A 20398-nucleotide genomic window follows, 5' to 3' on the forward strand; every position below is an offset into this window, starting at 1 on the left:
ATACCTTACTTAATTTTCATACACAAACTGACCTCAGTTTGGTAGCAGGACCATGTTTAAAACAGCCTGATGCTTGTGCCTGAGGGCTTGTGCTGTTTGCACAGGCTTCACTGCACCTCAGGCGTGAAATCAAACATTCTTTATACTTCTGATGGTTCCTGTCTTGCTTCTAGAAGTGAAGCACTAAGTTCAGGTTACATATAAATGGATAAGAATATAGGGGATGCTTTAAGCAGCTAAAACATGTGCTAATGGCAGGTAACACTTCCAGCTGTTGTACCTGGGACATAGGAAACACAATAATTTACAAAGAATGAGAAAAATCCACTTGGACTTCAAGAGCACTTTCCTGCTACTATAATAGACCAAGCGACAGAAGTTTATTTGCTGAGTTCTACCAACTCTCTGTTAGGTAACACATTTAGTGGTGTCCATAAGGAAAAGCTGTAATTTATAATCCCAGTGCTTGGATGCTAATTGCAGTTCTGTAATTATACCACACAGATACTCCCAACAGATCTAGATCACAGTTATGTTCAAGTATAACTGTAAAAGTTTCTAGCTCTTTACCCCAGGATCAGGATTGGCAAGCATGAGCGATGGGTTTTGTGTTCAAACCTAGGATGCTTATTTTTCTTATCTATATTACATTTTTACAGCCCTTTCTCATCTTCAAATCAGGCTCCTCCTCCACCTATTCCACTTAGATGATTCTTTGGTGTCCTCCCTAAAGTTCCAGACCAGCCCTAAATCTTTACCCTTCCTGATATGCCACCCACATATAAATACATTAGCTTTCTTATAACATTCCATAAACCTTCTCAAAGGCTCCCATTCCTCAGCTATGCAACATAATGGAAACAACCTCATAGAAATTGTTTTCAGTCTCTTGGTGTTTGCTACTTCTGCTTTAGACATGTTGAGGATCCTTAGATCATCAAGGCTATCCCACTACTGCTGTGGGACTGTGCTGAAATTCTGACATCACATGAGAAGTGTCCTGATCTATTTATAGGTATCAGTTGCCTCTTGTCTTCGATGATCTTTCTTTTCTGAATTTATAGAGCCTCCAACTACAGAGCTGCTTGATTTATTCCTGGAACTGAGCAACACAGACAACAAAGAAGAGAAATAACTGACTTACACATGCCTTTATTTTGGACAGAATGGCTATCTCTCCAGCATAATTTGTTTTCAAAACTAGTTTTTCAAAGAGACCCTACATGTAGATACTATATTCCCAGCTTCCAGGCAGATCAGATAGAAGCCCCGTTCAAACTTGATTAAAATCATTCTTGTGTGACAAAAACCTGCAGACCACATAAAGTGTAACACCATCAATTTGGAAAATTTAAAAAAATCATTCCCTTTGCTGTTTTGTTAAATAGCAAAGTCATAGAAGTACTAGCATTGATGTGAAGTGTTAATGGGTTACTACTATATGAATAACACCTTGTTTCCTCACGAATGCAGAGCTTGAGTCAAAGTATGTGGAAAACTTAACAATGGTTACAGGAACTGCATTGCACTCGGACATCATAGTTGAGCTAAGTTACTTTACAGATCTTTGTGTTTAAATTGATGAGAGGAGTCTTTTCTCATTCACTTTAAAGATGCTTACTACATGGACGGACATATTCCTTCCTATCCCTTATAATTTAAAATAAAATTACAAATTTTGATTGATAGGACCAACATGCCAGCACAGGGAAAATCATTACCGAGCAATATATCACTGTATTATTAATAAATTTCAAGACTATGTTGAGGTCTTTTCACAGTTCTGCAACATAAACTATCAGCATTTTAACTATACTTCATAAGAGCTGGCAAAAGCATTCTTAGACATGTTTATCTCTTTATATATTCATAATTTTCTGACCTCAATGGCCAAAACACATTACTATATTTATTATTGCAATTCTCAGTTATCAGAAATTACCAGTAGCTCAGGCACTTTGACATTAGAAAGAGAAAATGAGAATCATATTTTAACAAATACTGGTTCTGTGATACAGTGACATTATGAAAAATAGCAGTGCCTAGTTTGCTGATAAATTAGATTGTCAATGAGTTCTCAATAAAATAAAGTACAATATCTAATACACCTACTACATGTATCCTAAGGCTTTTAAATACAATTAAACTAGCTTCAGTCACTAGATTTGCTGAGTTTTTCAGGACTGATCACAATTACATACTTCTGCTATACTCATAAAGAAAAGATATATTTCTGTCCATCTTACTTGTCCATTATCTTACTAAACAGCTATGTGCAAGTACTAAATATTGTTGCCTTCATCTCGGTGGTGTGTATTTGCACAATGAGCTAAGGATCATGAACCACGTGAGGGTGACTAATGCAAAAATGAACAACACAATCCTTGTGTGCCCAGCACAGCTGGCACCGCCTGTATTATTTTAATCAGTCTGAAGACAATCTGTTCAGGAAGGATTCCGAGAAACTTTGTGTGCACAGGTATCATTTCCCTAAGATATTGACCTAAGCTTAACACAATATTTACCATTTTCATATAGTAACTCACATGAAAAATACTGCTTAGGCAGAACAGCTTTGCATTATGTCTTCTAGAGCAGACCAAGTTTCCAGAAGTGCAGAGACACACGAATGGAGACTAAAGGAGCAAGAATACAAGGCAGCAGGACCACAGTCATTTTACAGAAATGGTTCAGTGTCCCAAACAGTCACATCATCGATTCTTTAAAGATTGGGAAAAGGTGGGAGGATAGCTAACGAAAGTGCCCCAACCTAAACCTCCTTCCAGAATCAGGCAAGTTCCCAGTAAAAATGGAAACATTTACAGAGTTTTGGTAGTTAGAATAATAATAGGAATGGATAGCTAATCTTTTCACTTCTAAGGTGATAAATTTTGGAATGGTGTTGCTTTGTATTCTTAAATCTACCTTTGAGATTTCTGTGGCCTTGATGATAAGTACAATCACAGCTGCTGAGGAGATTAAGATCAAATAAAACAGGTGGTCACACTGCAAATATCTAATCTTCTAGAGCTGAGTGTGAAAATGAAATTTGATTAATGGACAGTACAGAGAGGAGCATTCATCCTGCCTCTTCTCAGTGAGATACACACCCACTTCCAGCTGTAAGGAGGCAAAACAAATCAGTGTTTGGAGCGCCCTGCTGAACTTGCGGTATTTCCACTATTCAATTTTTTTTTCACAAATTAATGAATAATTTTTTTGGCTGTTCAACTACAATATTGTGCACCTCTTCAATATGATAAGACTTTATTTGGTTTATTTTATGCACAGCATATCTTGTTTTTATGTACAGGTACCTTGTAACTCCATTGGCATGGCACAGCTCTTTGAGAACACAGTACTCAAGCCTTATGTCCTTTTTTGAATTAGGACACTGACCATGCTCTTTATTTGCTAGTCTTTCTATCTTCATCGTTATTCTAGCAGTAAGAATTAGTCTGTGCAGAGGAATATGGATCTGAAGGAACAACAAGCAAACAGACTGTTTGTAGTAGCTCTAAGGGTTCCTTAATGGACACCCACACTTACTTTAACCCAATGGATTTACAAACATAAAAAGAATTTTTACTCTGCACAGTATCACTGAAACTTCTGTCAGCAAAATAAATTCTACTGACATTTGCATAACTCGTAAATACATTTTGACACAGACAAACACAAGTTATATTTAGGAAACATCCCCACACTCTGAAATGCCCAAGCTGCAAACAGGCTTAGACTTTAAGTTTACCCCACCTCAGAGAAGCACTGTGTCCCCATAAGAGGAAGAGAACTACGATATGCATTTGTGCAGGCACATACTTAAAGGCAGTTATAGAGAGATGGCATTATTTCAGAGTTCATCTTTCAGACTTCATCTTCTGAAGTCCTGCTGCCTTTTGCTTTTCCCAAACTTTCTGAGACCTCTCGAAGATTTGAAAGATACAATGCTAAGCAATCTGAGACACCAGCAGTTTTACTAAAACAAGCTAAAATATGGGTTAAAGAGCAAGGGACCATTGCCATTAATTTACTTCCTTTTACTCTGATTGGATATTCTATTTGTCTGTACAACACTCTACAGCCCTAGACAGCAGGTATCTGTACACTAAAGCCATTATTCTTAGAGTAGCAAAGAAAATATGCAAGACTGATGTTATAAATAATAGACCTTCACTTCCAAATCCTCAGGTTTGAGAATCTTTTTTATTCAACTTTGTAACTGCCATGGGGAATACCTCCAAGGCCAAAAAGAAGAGAGGTGAGTCACAATGTAAAGCTCAGCCTTCAGCTTTTCTCTGGTTTGCAGTCCCCATCTCCTCTTCCTTCCAAGACCATACACATTATGCTGAAGTTCTAACCCAAGTGGAATGCTGAAAAAACCATCTACTTTCTCATGACAAAACCAGTATTTTATATTTCATTCAGGTTATTGACAATGTGCATAGAAAGCAGGCACACTCAGATCTTAAACAGCCACTTTTCCAAGTCAAATATAATATATGCTTGTATGCTGCACCCTTCAGAAATAATTATATTTATGATGCTGAAGGAATTCTTCCTTTGGCTCCATCTGGTTCACAGTTTGGTGATGTTTTGAGACATAAAAATGTATACAGTTTTAGGTATACAAGTGTGAAAACTATTATTAGGCATATAAATCCCTACTTTTTTGTACTAACACTCTAAGTACTGGGTGCTGTAACCTAATTCTGTGTTTTGTGGGAAAGTGCATCCATTTATTATTTTCAGCTCTCCTGGCTTTTGGGTCTCTCTACTAAAGTATAGCATAAGATTAAATTAGAAGCACCTAAAGCTTTCTCATACGTTGTTCATTACTTCCTCTTCCATTTACTTCCATCTTTCAACAAAGAGAGCTCCTTCTATTTCAAAATACTCCCAAACAAAAATATTTAAATTATTTTATTTCTCCTTTTCCAGAATCTTTGAATTTTTATCTTGCCTGCTTTTGCCCACTTCACATCAGAAACATAAATCACAACAGATTACAATTATTCCAATAGTTCATGAAACAGCATGCCTTTATGAGAACTATCTGCTTTAATTTTTCTTGCTTTTGCCCAGAAGCGTGCACCATGAAAGCCATGGAAATTTCCTTCCTGACTGGCTGTGAACACGAAAATTCTGCTGCATATTTTTCATTGTTTTTTAAGTGGGACTAGCCATATTTCTTGTATGTAAATTTTATATGGTTTCAGGTTACATTAACCATTAACACCTAGCTTTATTAAATAACAAATTATGAGTTCTGCAAAGGGTGCATCTCCTCTCTCCAAACATCCTTTCCAAAGAGTTAACTGAAGTACTAGGCAAATCCTTCTCACATTTTTCTTTTAATGTAATCTGATTCCAAAAGGAGAGTATCTTCCCCCTTTACCTCTTCTAATCAGACTACTCGCTGTTTTATAGACAGGCCCATCTCAAAAATTGCAAAATTATAGCTGACTCTGCAGTAGAAAAGAAGTAAAAATATAAATTTTCAATACAGGAATCATTATATCTGATAGTAACCTGTGTTGCGGTTATTTGTAACTATTTACACTCAAGGAATACCTTCCATCCTCTCCCCAGTTTTCTATAAATCTTCAGATCCTCAGAATCTTTTCCCTAAGACCTCTGGCACAAGAAAAGCCATGAACCATATTTCTAGCCAGTATTTCTACAAAACTAGAACTGTACCTCTCGTTTCTTGATATTTATCTCTACTACAAAGATGCAGATTTTGAACATAATTAAGAATTTCTTCAGCCACTGAACTATTCTTCTCTGAATAGGGAATTTTCTAGTCTGTCAGCTAAATGAACATAAGAGCACTCACATGTGAATAAACCCCACAAAATATAGAAAATTACACATACTTAAACTCCCAGAAGTAACACTATTTGAAACTATGACTGCATATTGGAAAATAGGTCAAACCCCACACATTTATTATAATTGTTTATTGGTATGCAATTATCTGAACATTACTTTTTCCCACTCAGGAAAACAACAGGCAAGGAACACATCTTCTTGAAGAGTTTACAGCTGCTATACATGACAAGCAGATGAATAACAGCAAGCACTTTTATAAATTCCTTATAAAATATTCCTGACTTTGTGTACACTGTAACTTGTAGCAGGTGTGATGTATTAGAAGAGGTATACGTGGAATTTGCCACTTAACCATCTTATTTCATCCAAGAAATTCCACAGGAATAGTCAGAGAATTTAATCAAAAAGTCTAATTTTCTCTACAAAGGGAAGTTGTGATTTTAGATTTAGCTGTATAGTTTAGTTCGTTGTACTAGGCTTTGTGAATAATTGCCCATTACTCACACTAGGTTGTAAAACTCAGTTAATTGGAAACAATCTTCAAGAAGATTGGATGAATGATCATGAATTCTCACCTGTATTTTGTGCAGGTAGAGTTTTGATGCGAAGGATCTGGTGGATTAAGTGTGATTCTTGGCGACACCTGAGCTGATAGCAAAAATCCCGAAGCTAGGATAATGAGTGCTACAGCAGTACCTAAAAATACAGATAAAGAACAATGTGACACTTTTCTCCAGAGCAAATGAAATAGTTCTCTATTGAACTGAACTCTGCTTGGGAAAGCAAGGCACCCCATCACTATGCATACAGCATTCCCTAAGGAGTTGTGATGAGAACCTAAGAAAAATACCCTTTGCTACATCCACATCATAAATTAGGATAGATATTAAAGTCAAGTGTACCAGTTTTCACATCCAGACACTAAATTAGTAGGTTGAGACTCTTTTAATCTGTGGAATTGATGACTGCTTGAACACACAGGTATTATTTTTGGTGTTGAAAATAATGTCATAAAGGTAAAATATATTAGTGGCTTTGAAATCAACATACTTCTCCCCACTCCACACCCAGACCTGGAGGCTTTTCTTTGAGACAGAAAGTAGCATCAGCTTTTTCATTGACTCTATTTCCCTTTGTGAAACTAGAGAAATTACACTTTTCATAAAAACATCATCAAAAAGTGCAACATATCTTGTTTCAAAGAGCACACATGACATCTGCTGGGAAAAAGTCCCTTCCATCTTTTTGCTTCTGTTTCCCCCAACAAATTCCAGGTGCACAAGCTGGTCAAAATGATGAGAGGAAGCTGCCGTAAACTGTGCAACAGGCCATTACTGGAACATAACTCATAGTTTTTCTATCTCATTTGCTAGACACACAATATACTGTATCATTTTAATGAAAACTGATAAACCTCACTGCTCATGGTACTACTGCAACTGCCTCAACTCAGACTTATAAAACTTTACCTCTTGCAACTTGATGACACATTGAGATATGTTTTGTATAAAAGTTTCCTAGCTGGCAAACACACCAAGTATGTGAAAACCTTTCTCAGAGATAAAAATAATATCTAAAATACTAAGATTTATGTAATAATGTTGTCTGTGAATATGCCTGTGCCGCCATGGCCAACAGGCAGGAATGGTTGGACCACACATTGACCTGAACCAAGGCAACTAAGACCTTCAACTCAGCCACAAACTGTATGAGCAGGAAGCACCTTCCCTCCATAAAATACTCCACAGTTGGCTCTCTTCCAGCTATGGCTGGCAGGTACACTAATAATCCCAGTTTTCAGGGCAGGCTGGATACTGCACTAGATGTCCTGTACTTTCAAAATGCCATAAACCAGATAGCAAGTATATTTAGACAGGGTCTATAATCTTAATTATATTCATTCTAAGTATGCTCTGTCTTTTAAGTTAACTAAATACATTAACACTCAATTCCAAAATCTCTCAAAAGTACTGAATATGTAAACTTGGAAAAGGAAGTTTAATATATTTTCATTCTGTGGACATTTTGCTATGATGAACAAAATCAAACAATAAATCTCCATCATTAGCTCAGTGGGAAAAAGGAAAAAGAAATATACTGAAGATATTTTAGAGCCTCTCTGTTACAAAAAGAGATACAAACTGTACAATGCACAAGTACCTTTCAAATAGACCATTTCTGAAGGGAAAGAAGAAAACACAAATAAAATGAATAATATACTTGTCACAATTCCTGCATGTTTTCCAACTAACAGCTTTGAAGAAATTAACTGTAGAAAAAGAGAAGAAGAAAGATAAAGAAATTATAGATAAGATAAAGAAAGATATAAAATGGATAGGAAACTAAGAAAAATCAGTAACTGTAACAGAGAACTAAAACAGTGGCTTTGGGTTTTTTTTTCAGAAATTTACTATCATTTTTCATAATGCTATCTGAAAGGTTCAATTTTTCAAAAATTTCTAATATTTTGAGAATGATAAAGACATAATTAATGAAATCTAAAATATGTCTGCCAAATGTTTTCAGAAAGCAGGAAAAGTTGCACGAGATTACAAAATTAATTTACAGTATATTGGCTTTTAATCAAAATATTAATATTACTATCTACTGATTATTCTTGTCGATTTTACCTAATAAATGTCTAATCAATTAGCCTTTATTAAAAAAGCAAAGCCCCACATCCTTGCAGCAGCAGGCAAAAGCAGTAGTTTTGTCTTCATTTTATGCAGTGGGAGACTGGGGCATACCTGGTTCCCCCAAAGACCAGAGAAGTTGCCAGTAATAACTTCATGTAAATTGTAATGTCCTTAGAAATGTAAACCAAAGTAGAGCAGTAAGATATGTCTATGCTGTGAGAAAACTCAACATGGAAAAGAAATCCATTGATAGATTTAGGACTTATCATTCTATTACACAGCTCTTTTGCTAACGAAAACACCTCATATCCACCAGTACCTAAATCAAATGTTGCATGACAAAATTCTAACTAGTACAGAGGGATGATGCACGATTTCATGACTGTCATTATTTGTATTACCCTTAAGAAGGGACTGTAGGATAAAATCACAGCAAGCATTAGATCTTGGCTCGTGACACGGCAGACAGACGGCCAGCAAGCCACAAAAAAAAGTATTTTAGTATTTTTTACTAAGCAATTACTTTGTGTCCAAATATCATTAACAAATAACCCTTTAATGCATTATGCTCCACTGTTAATTCTGTGTCCTACTGTTATATCCTCCTCTGATCCATGATAACATGCTTTGTAAGAGACATTTATATCTACATTTCAGATGTGCAGCCTTTGAATATGTTAAGCAGAGCCGAAAAGCAAAGAGCTCTGATAATATGAGAAGTCCATGTTGGTTATCACAACTATACAGCTGGGTCCAGATAAGCAATAAACTCTTCAAGGGGGCTGGCCAAACAGATTATTTGGGCCAAATAATCAGTCAGTCAATCAATCAATCAATCAATCAATCAATCAATTCTCTGTTTCAGTAGGCACTAAAGGAAAGGCAGCACCCAAGGATCAGAAGAGTCAGTGCAGGGCCTGGACAGATCCACACCACAGAAAGACAAGTCAACAGACTGTCTGGAGGCACAGAAAGACATACAGGGGATGTATTGTAACTGAACTGGAACAGACTAAAAGTAGTAATTTGAGATTTTTCTTCTTATCTTTAAAATGTGAGAAACATGCTTTGAGTAACTGCGTACCAAACAACTCATGTCACTGTGTTGTTACTGCTCTGCCTGTATAAGCACATTTTCAAATACTCAGGTGTAGATTAACTCGGCTGTAAACTGGGAATTGCACATCCAGTAACATGGCAGCTGGTGTACCTCTCTGCTGTGTTGCACTAAGTAGAAATTTGGATCCTTGACAGCAGAACAAAATATGAAGATATTAAATCTTTGCAGCAAAACACTTGTGAACACTATTTCAAGAGGAGCAGGAAGAGTTTGTTGAAAACATCTGAACCTTCCAGACATTCACCCAGAGATAAGTTTTAGTCACAGATCATTTCAGCAAAATGAACACGTAAGGCAGGAACAAGCAGGGAATTACCATCCTAATAACAGGACATACTGAACACAGGAAGGCTGCTTGCTCTGCTTTTCCCTGCTTTCAAGAAAAGACTATGTGATGAGGTATGGTGTTTGGATATTTGGATAAAATGTATAAAACCAGAATTCTGTCTTTACTTATCTCATATAGGAGGTGAATTAAAATCACATGAATGTATGTAAGGTATTTACTGTACTGTATCTGAGGTAACTATGCAGGGAACTGCATTATATTTACAGAGTGCTGCACTGGTTATTCTTTCTCTGGTACACCTTCATCAGATGGTTCTGAATTCCAATTAATAAGCCAATTAAAATTACATATGAGACTTAAAAACTAACCACCTGTGAAGTTCCAGGCATTTTATTCCTTAAATTGGAAAAAAAAAGCTAAATGAAAACATTATCAAACATGGCTTCAAGGAGAAAGTCACCTAAAAAAATAACAGGCAGTCACTTTTAAATCAGTTTCTAGATGTGGTATTTTACTAATAGTCTTGAACCTGTATGATTTCAGAGAAAAGATGGCATCAACAATGAAATTTTGAAGAGGACTACTTTGAAAAGAAATGCACTTGAAATTTTATTTTCTTTTCATTAATAATTATGAGGAAAATATAATACACTAATGAAACACTCACCTGTTAAGCTACCAAGCGTAAGTTTCCGGCGACCCATTCTTTCAACAAGCCAGACTCCCACAAGAGTAAAAATGAAGTTTATAAATGCTGTCAGTGCAGCCAGCCAGATTGCAAGCCTGTCATCTTCCACTCCTGACATCTGCAAAATGGTAGCACTGTAGTACCTGTGAAGGGAGAGAGAGACAAATAAGAACACCATTTATTTCAATTTGGCTCATATTACAGTTTTTGATTTAATTTGAAAAAGATCTTAACAAATATCAAGTGTGACCTCCTGCATAATGTAGTTGAAGACTGACACACAATCACCCTGGGAAATCAGGTGTAAACAAGGCTTAACTTGCACCTGACTAAAGTTTTGACTGGAGGACATCAAGAGATGAACTGCCATTCTTTTGGCTGTTTATATTTTCAATGGTCAGTCATGTTCTGCTAGAAATGGGGTTTGCATTTTTAATTTAAATTAATCTGCCTGTCATATCCATCCATTGCTTTATGCTCTTTTTGGGATTTTAGCAGTCTGTATATTGTCTAGGGAAAGACAGCTCAAAAATCAAATAGATTTTCAGTCCTTTTAAAGGTCATACACAACTAATCTACAGCATCCAACATGTTGTGACACTTGCATCCTCTTGGTTTTAGGTTTTGCACTATTATTTCAGTGCCACTGACGTGCACAAACCTCTCTCTATGGCATTACTTTTCTCTTAACCAGAAAATGATTGCTTTGAAAAGCCTCAGCACCACACTGCAGGGATGTGAATCTGCACCCAACAGGAGCATTTGACCGAATGTTCTACTTCCTTCTAAATGGAATCAATCTTTCCACACAAACAATAACTCATAAAAAATTGAACTGAGCAAAATGAAAAGGGAGGAGAAAGGAAGCCTACCATTTTTCACAGCAATCAAATGAACAGAGACTTTGTGTCCATGTTCTCAGGGAGAGCTAAATAAATGCCCAAGGAAACACGAGTACTTTTGTTGATGATGTAGAAGCACTTTTCAGCGTGTATTAATTTATGCAGACTGAAACACTGAATATTCAAGCTCTCAAACACCTTGCAGTTGACAGGCTATCACACAGCAATAATCATCAAGAATGTCAAAGCTTGTATTTTCTGTCCCTGGTCAATCTGTAGCTTCCTTAATGTCCCCTTGCTGTCTTAATGCCCGGATGTGCTAGCCTCAGGAATGTTAGTGGTTCCCATTCCTCTATTCCAAGCACATTCCACTTTTTACTTCAAACCAATGACCCATGATGGGCTGAGATGCCATTTAAGACACTACCACCCATAACTGACCCTGACTATGCTGGGTATTACCCCTTACCCACAAGGCATTTAGATCCTCCCAGCCCCTTCCTCAGCTCCTCTTCCCCAGTGCAGCCATCTGAGGCAATGCCTACACAACCAGCTGCTGTTGGCAGGACAGGGCCTCCAGAGGAACCCTGCTGGGGCTGAGCCAGTACCTACAGTGGTTTTGAGCCACCCCTTAGCGACTGCAGTGACTCATCCAGGCTCAGCTCCTGTCCCAGCAAGGCTGAGATTCTTAGGGAGGGAAGATTCATGAACGATAGACATCAAAATGCCAACTTAAACATATCCTTGCTTCTTAAGGCACTCTAAATTAAATTGCTAACTGCCTGTCAAAACTTACATAGTACTGCACTGTTTCAGCCACCAAAATGATCCAGTCTCTGATTTCCCAATATATGTTCCTTTTTCTGCATAAGGGTAGGAAAAGAACAAATGTCAAGTGTTGGCCTGCTGACACTTGCTATGAAACTCCTATTTACTTTCACCAGACAAGGTTTCAGAACCACATTTAACTCCAAACGTCTAAATCTTCTTAAAATCCAATTCTACTGGGAAGTCAGAAATTGCCAGTTGTCAGCAGCAATGTATAACATACTGTCTATACAGTCAGAAAAAAAATCAAAGAATAAGGAATCACATAAAAGCATGTAGATATCTACTGCCTAATCCATACAAACAGGCACCTTTTGCTCCCATCAATCCTTCTGGTTGCTTATTGCATTCACAGGTTATATATTTTCAAATAGAAGCCTAGTGTTTATCCATAAATAAACAATGTATTTAATTTCTGTGGAAAACAAACCAGGGAACTTTAGAATCTGCAAATCTAAATGCCAAGCTACCAAAGCCTGGGTGTTGAGCAGTAATGTTCATAGTTATTACAGCTCAGCAACCTAATTTCAAAAATTTAGAAGGGCACTTACATAGATTATGACAACTACTAAATATATTTGCTTATATTCACCTGTTTTAGTATGCCCATTTTTTATACTAGTCTGTACAGCCCTGCCTGTATATTAATGTAACAAAACATCAGTCTTTTCTGGTTCTTTCTGACAAGAGAAAAAAACCTATGTGGTAGCAAAAGGTTAAATTGTGATATTTTACAAACACAGCTGATACTGCAAATCCTGCAGGGAATACAGCTTCATTGACAAAGCAGTGCAATCCTAGCTTATTTTCTAAAACATAAAGAAAATTTAAAACACATTTGTATCCTTGGAACTTTTAAGCAAATACTGTATCTTAGAAAGCAAAGAAACACATGCAATTACAAAGCCACACAAAATAACTGAGTTAGATATATACAGAAAGATTTTTAATATAGTTGATTTCTGAAGAGGTCAAAATTATCAAGAAATTCAGCATTATGAATTGTTCTAGCAAAAGCTGCTGTACATTGAAGAAAAATAAACCTGGAAACACCCCCACATTCAAGTCTCCTCAGACTAATCCTCTGACTATATACTGAAAATGCACAATTTTGGAGGAAATGAAACATCCAAAAACACTTCCCCCCTTTTTTTTCTTTTAATCAGTCAGGGTTTTTTAAAAGCAATAATGTAAAATGCTTAAAGAAAAGGATCATTTCCTCCCTTCAAGCAGGTCTTAGAGACAGTTCCGAATGCATCAGGGTTTCCAGCTTAGCATCTTCAGCAGCAGAGAGGCTGCCCACCACTCCAGGCTTTGTAGCTCACAGAGAAAATAAATGTTTGTCAATAAGGCGCCATCACTGCTCTGAGTGTCCCCATCCTTCACAAGATGCTGCTCCAGCCTTCCTGTCATAATCCACTCCAACAATGTTTCTGCCTAAGGATTTCAGCCTTTTTGGACAAAATTTATAATTCTTGTAAAAGCAATGAATAAATCTAAGGCTTTCTTTACAGAAACCTGAAGACCTCTTCAAAGGCTGTCATGTCATCTCTAGGTCTAAATGGATTTTTCAAAATCAGTACCTGGGAGGCAACCTGGGGAGCTGCCACATTACACTTAAATTAAATTAAACCTTCAAATTCCCTAATTGGCAGTAACAGTGTATTGTATTATGAATGCTTTCAGCGCAGACTGAAACAACATAGTGAATGCCACTTATTACAATCAACATATTGTGATAATTAAAACACTCAGAATTTCGTACTGCTTGAGAGGTAACTATAAACATCCAATAAGTTCTCTGATTCAGCATGTGTTATCCATGTACAAGGTACATAAAAAGGATTTAAAAATTACCATGTAACTATGGTAATTAAGAAAACACAGGAATTTTTTTTGTGTCCAAAAAGACTAAACTCTGTAGCTATTAAGGGAAGTAAGTACACCAGTGTTTGACAGGGATTAAAAATACATTTAGAGGATTAAGGCAAAGATACACAAAGAAATTCACTTCCTTAAGTTACCACAGTACTGTCACACACCTATTGGGTCATGTGAGAATACTTTTGCAATATCTGCTGTGAGATTGCTAAAAAATTCCTCCTTTTTTTTTTAACCTTTTTTCTTCTGCACCACATATCTCATTGCCAACAGCCACTGTGCTTTTCACATTCAGTTATTTCATCTACTTATGTGGGTCTTTCACAAGTTTCACCTGAAACTATAGGGGACAGAAATAGTTTTGTTCTTCATAACAGAAAAAGGGTAAAATATGAAGAAGAGTTGGATCTATTTCTGGAAAGAAAAAAATATTAGGCAAGAAAATAATATCAAACTATATATCAGTCTGCAAAAAAGTGTTCTGTAAAGTTTTCAGACAGAACTCTGTAGTTAAAATCCATTGAAGAGGTAGGTTGGATTTATTGAAGAGGTAAACTGAGGAGTAATAGGCAGAGCTGAAAATCAAATGAAACCACTGGCAGGAACAAAGTCTTTATCATCCTCCTCCTCTTCCTGAAACAGAGATCAGTTTCCAGCACAGAAAAAAACAGGTTGGATAACACCTGTATGTTTTGCACTGCAACAAAAAGCAAAGTAGTGTCAACTTTTTTACCTTGTCTTTAGTGCCTTTACTCAATATATGAGTGCCTTACTCTTCATCAGAACCTTCATGAAAGAAAATCACCACTGCCATTCCTGTTTTATAAATGAAGATGACTGGGGCTTTTGAGAAAGAGGAGAAAGAAGAATGACTATTCCCAGTTATCCACCAGTAGTACCTCCAGCAGAATAATGACACTCCAGAGTCTCAATGCAGACAAGTGCTATCTGCAAATTAGTGAGTAGAAAAGCAGGGAAAGAAAATCCCCCAGGTGTTTCACAAAACATACCTTGTTCAATTATTCATTTATTCTGATGATTTCAGTTAAATTTAAATTAGGTTTAACATTCCAGGGTGTTCTAATGCCTGCCATAATTTGCTGGCATCCTAAAAAACCTAAACCAGTCCTCATTAAAATCAATAAACCTGCAGAATGTACATAGCACAACAACAACAAAAAAAAGTAAAAATCAAGCTAGCCCCTGTGTTTAAAGCCAAGGCCAGCAGCAAACAATGGGACCTGTAGACACAGCAGTCTCACAAGAGCCAGGAGCCAGCATGCTTAGAGTAATGGGATCTTGAAAGGTAGGTTTAGATTAGATATTAGGATCACATTCCTTCCTGTGAGGGTGTGTGGCACTGGAACAGCTGCCCAGAGAAGCATTGGATACCCTATCCCTGAAAGTGTTCTAGGCCAGGTTGTATGGGGCTTTGAGCAATCTGGCCTAGTGGAAGGTGCCACTGCCCATGGCACGGGGTTGGAACTGGATGGTCTTTATGGTCCCTTCCAACCCAAACCATTCTATGATTCTATGCTTTTCAATTTTAATTAGAAGATGTTGCATTAAAAATGTTTTTCTTGCACAGCTCAACAGGCCAGAGAATGGGCTGCACTTCTGGAAAGGCAGGAGGATGCAAAACAGACAAAATTAATTTAAACAAAAGTAAAAGTGCTAAGATGACAAACTGTCTTTCTGAAAAGAAAATAAATTTAAAAAAAAAAACTGTTATCAGACTCTACTGCTAGGGACAAAGGGCAGGAGAGTTGAGAAAGCCAACAGTTAAAGACTCAGTGAGAAAAAACTGTTCTGCAAGGTGAGGCTGGGAAAGGCCCTGGCACATGGGGCAGGGTGGAAGTGCCCAAACAGAGCAATGCAGCCACAGCAGCCTCTGGCACTGCTCCACTCTTAGGGAGGAGCACTTAAAGCCCCCGTGATGGCTCCAAACACACACCTAACATTGGAGTAAATGGTGGAAGACTTCTTTAACAATACTGCATTAAATATACACTTTCTCCTCATTCTTAACTAGCCGATTACAGCACCAGAAACACACACACACCCCCTTAAAAACCTACTGGCACCAATCCCACATTCATTCAGGGAAAATCCATGATGAGCAATGAGGAATAGCAGCATGCCTATGTGCACATGAGTACACTGTAGCTGCAGTCACTACTGGGCACAATGCCCTTACTAGTAAAAATTTTAAGCATATGTCCTGTGTAAAAAATAAAAAAAAAATAAAAATTGAAAATTGTTTCTGGGAAATAGGTGGCACAAAAGTCTTCCCTGGACTTCAATGCACAAATTTGCCCATATTACTAAAAGTCATTTCTCATAAAAGACTGTTTACAAAACAAATCCAAAAGGGTAATTCTGGAGTGACTCCATCTGAGCTCGTATTTGTGATGGTAGATGAGATCCTTTTCAGGAGTACAGGTTTTGGCAAAAAATACCCTAATTTCACAACCTCAACTGACTATTCTAAATCTGCATTCAGGAACTCATATTTTTAGATTTTTCTGGAACCAAATTCTAAGTGGCAGGTGTTCAGTGTCTTTCAAATCCATGCCACTCACTTGTGGTGCTTTAACTGAAATTTCTAAATCCCATCTCAGGTTTTAATGTTCATATGATCAAATATTACCCTTGTACATATTTTCAGATGTACACTCCACATAGTCTAGATCTCAACAGACTTGTATATTCTCCTTGCTTAGAAAACAAAAGTAATTGCACAGCACACTTAAATGTGTGCAGTGTGAATATTAATTCAGCAGTGTCTGCTTATATTAAATTTTTTTGTTGTTGTTGTCCTTTGTTCCATCTGTTCTAGCATAGAAAGGAAAAAATCATGGCAGACCCAAAAGATTTCTTATAGTGGAATCACCAATGTGGACAGATTTTTTTTCATTTCATGTTCGGGATGAGTAAAACCATAGGATTTATGCTAACATAATATAAATGACAATCAAAAAACCCAAAGGATTTAATTTCTGATGTCTGAATGATTAATCTACCTGAATGCAGCATACTTGTATGATGCTTTTGAAATTTCCTCTTCAGTTTCAACACTAAAAGTTGTCAGAATAGCCTCATTCTTTCCTGCCACTTGCTAAAAACGAATCTGCAAGCATCCCAACTATGCATTTCTGCTCTTCTGCCAATAAACAAAGCATCAGTTTCCATTTTTGATGCTCTAACCTGAGAATTCCATTAGACCTTTCCTACTCATGCTGCTTCACTCTGTGCTCTGACTATTCTTTGTAGAGCTGCTCTGCTTCCAGCAGAGGTGAGAAGTGGACTATAATTCCCAGTCCAAAAAGTTTAATAGAAAAATATATCAGCTGTAAAGACCTAGAACAAGCTTTTAGTACCAAATCTAGAGAACCATTTGCAGCAGCTGAGCTTCTTACAGCAGTTTTACCTGAGGAAACTGAATTTACTCACTCCTCCAAGGATTTAACTTTTATCTTGCACTTTCTTATTCGTTATGTGAGTGCAAAAATGTTTCGCCAGCGCTGTGAAGTTGGTGACTTCTGCACCAGTTGCCCTTCATAAATGATAAGAAAAATCATCTTTAAAGCAGCTACACAATAAAGCTCTAGCAGAAGAAGGCTCCAATACACTTCTAATGTATTGAGAAATAGGTGTTTCAACACAGCCTGAACAATGGAAGCAAAGTGATGTGCTGTGAATGTGCTCCTGTTTGTCTTGGTTTAGGGCAAATTTGGGGGGAAACTTCCAAAGGGCTCCCTCTAGAAAGCAGATTCAAGGGGACAAGCACATTGCTCTTCTCTTCAATACAAAAAGTAGCGATTAAGCACCGCATCAAAACTGTTTCAGCTATATAAAGCACTAATGTAATACAGAGCTAAGGGCTAATGTAATAGAGTTAGATTCTCTACAGTGCAGAATAGTAACCTTTTCATCTATGAACCATATGCTGGACAACAGATTTGTTTGATAATCCCTGGAGTGTATTACACTCTGTATACTTCTATTCAACAGGGAAATTCTGTTCTAAATTTATACAGACATCTTAACACACAGACATCTTAACACACATCTTACAGTGTTCTTTAAAAGTTATAAAGGACTTAACCACATAGGAGAGAATTTGCTGTCACCATTTACTGCTATGTCTTATACATAGTATTTACATATACTCTGCATTTAAAATTCAGTGAAACTGCTAGAAAATACATATAAAACAAAATTTCAAATAAAGTTGAATGAAAATTTCAACACAAAGTCAATAAACATCTGAAAAGATTCTATGCTACATATTTTGAAAATGTATTTTACCTTCTCCCTGAAAGAAATCACTGTTACTTGGAAACACCTAATAAAGGATAGATACAGAACAGTCTTTGTGTTTAACTGTTTTGAGCAAATACTTTCCATATCCACAGTCTTGCTTTGTTACCTCCAGGTAAAGATCGCTTTCATGTTTATCATTTCCTTGTTGCAACTAATTAAGCTGCCAAGTTTTAAATCGCTGGCAATCCCTATCCAATTCAGACCAATTATTCTATGTGCAAGGACAGCTTGACTACATTAAATTTATGTTCTCTGTCCTTCGGAATTTATCATGAGAGCTCAATGCCAAGATCAGAAATCTAAATATTAATCTCAGTTCTGTGGATTTGTAACCTTGGAGATGAAATTTAATTTCTTCCTATTTGTTTTTTCTCTGCAAAAAAGAAAAAGGTTTTTTTTATTTAAAACTGCGAAGTTTTAAATACCTTTCCACACTTCTCATAAGAAGATTCATATGTGGCTAATACTTGAAAATAGCCAGAAAAGAGAAGGGAGATAAAGTAGGTGTTGATCAGTTCTCCTTACTCTCACCACAAGTACACTGTGGAGGTCTGTGTTACAGTTTAGAAATATGTTGGATGGAGGAAATGTCCTAAAAGGGGAGATGAAGAGTCAGGTTATTCTTCAGGGAAATGAAAATGAAATCTAGATCTTTCTTTTAAAATGTTAAGAAGCTAAGATTGTCTTTTGCTACCTTTCAGACCCTGATTAAGACAGTGCTGCCAAGGTCATCTTCCTCTCCATATGAGGAACTCTTCTGGAAAGAATGACTGGACAGACTGGCTCTGTTTTGAACATAACATACAACAATTCCCAACACAACTTCAGCATTTACATGCTCAAGTGACAAGTACTTGAAAAATGCTTCAAAAGGCAACAGTAATATCATCAGCACTAAGCCCTGCACTTGGAAAACACTAATCACAAGAGCAAAGAGAAGAAAAATGAAGGTATTCTTTCTTAATTAAAGAAATTGAGACAAAGAATAAGGAAGAATAATTACATTTCTTTAGTTGTGTATTAATGCCACAACAAAATGAAAAAATTAATCTAATTATATCCACACTACACAATCTGTTTTATACCCATTGATGCATATCTTTCCTTACTGGAAATCAATTTAATGTACCAAACAGTAATACCCAGGGTGCTACAATTCTCAGCCAGGTACAGAACAAAAGGCCTCACTGAAAGTTAAGCAGAATATGTTGCTGAAATAAAGATTTATTACACACACCTTAGTATGATGAGAAGGCCCTGGGATTTCCCATGTGAATATTACTCAAATATATCAATATATATATTCAATATATACAACAAAACCAAGATTTAACAGTGCTGAAAATAGAAACTTTAATATGCAGGCAGTCTGCTGCATATTACGTAGGAAGTTCCCCTCTTTGAGCTCTAACATAATTTTAAAACATGAAAGATCTGATTTCTGATAGCATCAAACTCAGTGAGAGTATGAACAGAACCACAGTGAAAGGAATAAAGTTAGTCTTTCCAGTTGCTTTTTCTCACAACCTCCTCTAACAACATTTTTGCTTATACCTTTACTCATAGTTCTTGAGCAATGACACCTATCCTTGAACTAAAGCTGAACTAAAAAATCAAAACTTTCCAGATAAAAGAAATTTTCAAGATTTTCTTGTTCTATCAAAACCACTTATTTGTTCAAAGAATATATCTCTGGTTGTTCAACAGCTTGATTTTGCTTTATAAAATCAATTCACTGTATCATATTTATCCTGTTTTACTTAATCTAATTATTCTTCACACTTTAATTAATTTTTCTCTTTCAGCTTGCACTCGAGTATTTAATAATTTCTAACTGTAATCTCTTGAAACAAGAGCTGTCTTGGTCTACATTTCTACATCACTTAGTGCAGCACTACCCTGCTTCTCAAATAAGCCTTTAAAATGCAATAATTACACAAATACATTTTATTA

The 20398-nt window shown here is 36.6% G+C and overlaps 1 protein-coding gene across 2 annotated transcripts in view; it reads right to left on the minus strand.

The window, feature by feature from the left end:
- The window catches only part of LOC131591993 (proton myo-inositol cotransporter-like), a 148226-nt gene that overhangs the window by 37336 nt on the left and 90492 nt on the right, over window positions 1-20398 (minus strand). For both annotated transcript variants that reach the window (XM_058863178.1, XM_058863176.1), the window contains exons 5-6: window positions 10548-10711; window positions 6411-6531 (exon numbers count right to left, since the gene is read on the minus strand). In XM_058863178.1, coding sequence (XP_058719161.1) covers window positions 6411-6531; window positions 10548-10711 — 285 coding nt within the window. The remainder of the gene's footprint in view (window positions 1-6410; window positions 6532-10547; window positions 10712-20398) is intronic.

Source organism: Poecile atricapillus, chromosome W (genome assembly GCF_030490865.1).
Source record: "Poecile atricapillus isolate bPoeAtr1 chromosome W, bPoeAtr1.hap1, whole genome shotgun sequence".
NCBI lineage: Eukaryota > Metazoa > Chordata > Aves > Passeriformes > Paridae > Poecile > Poecile atricapillus.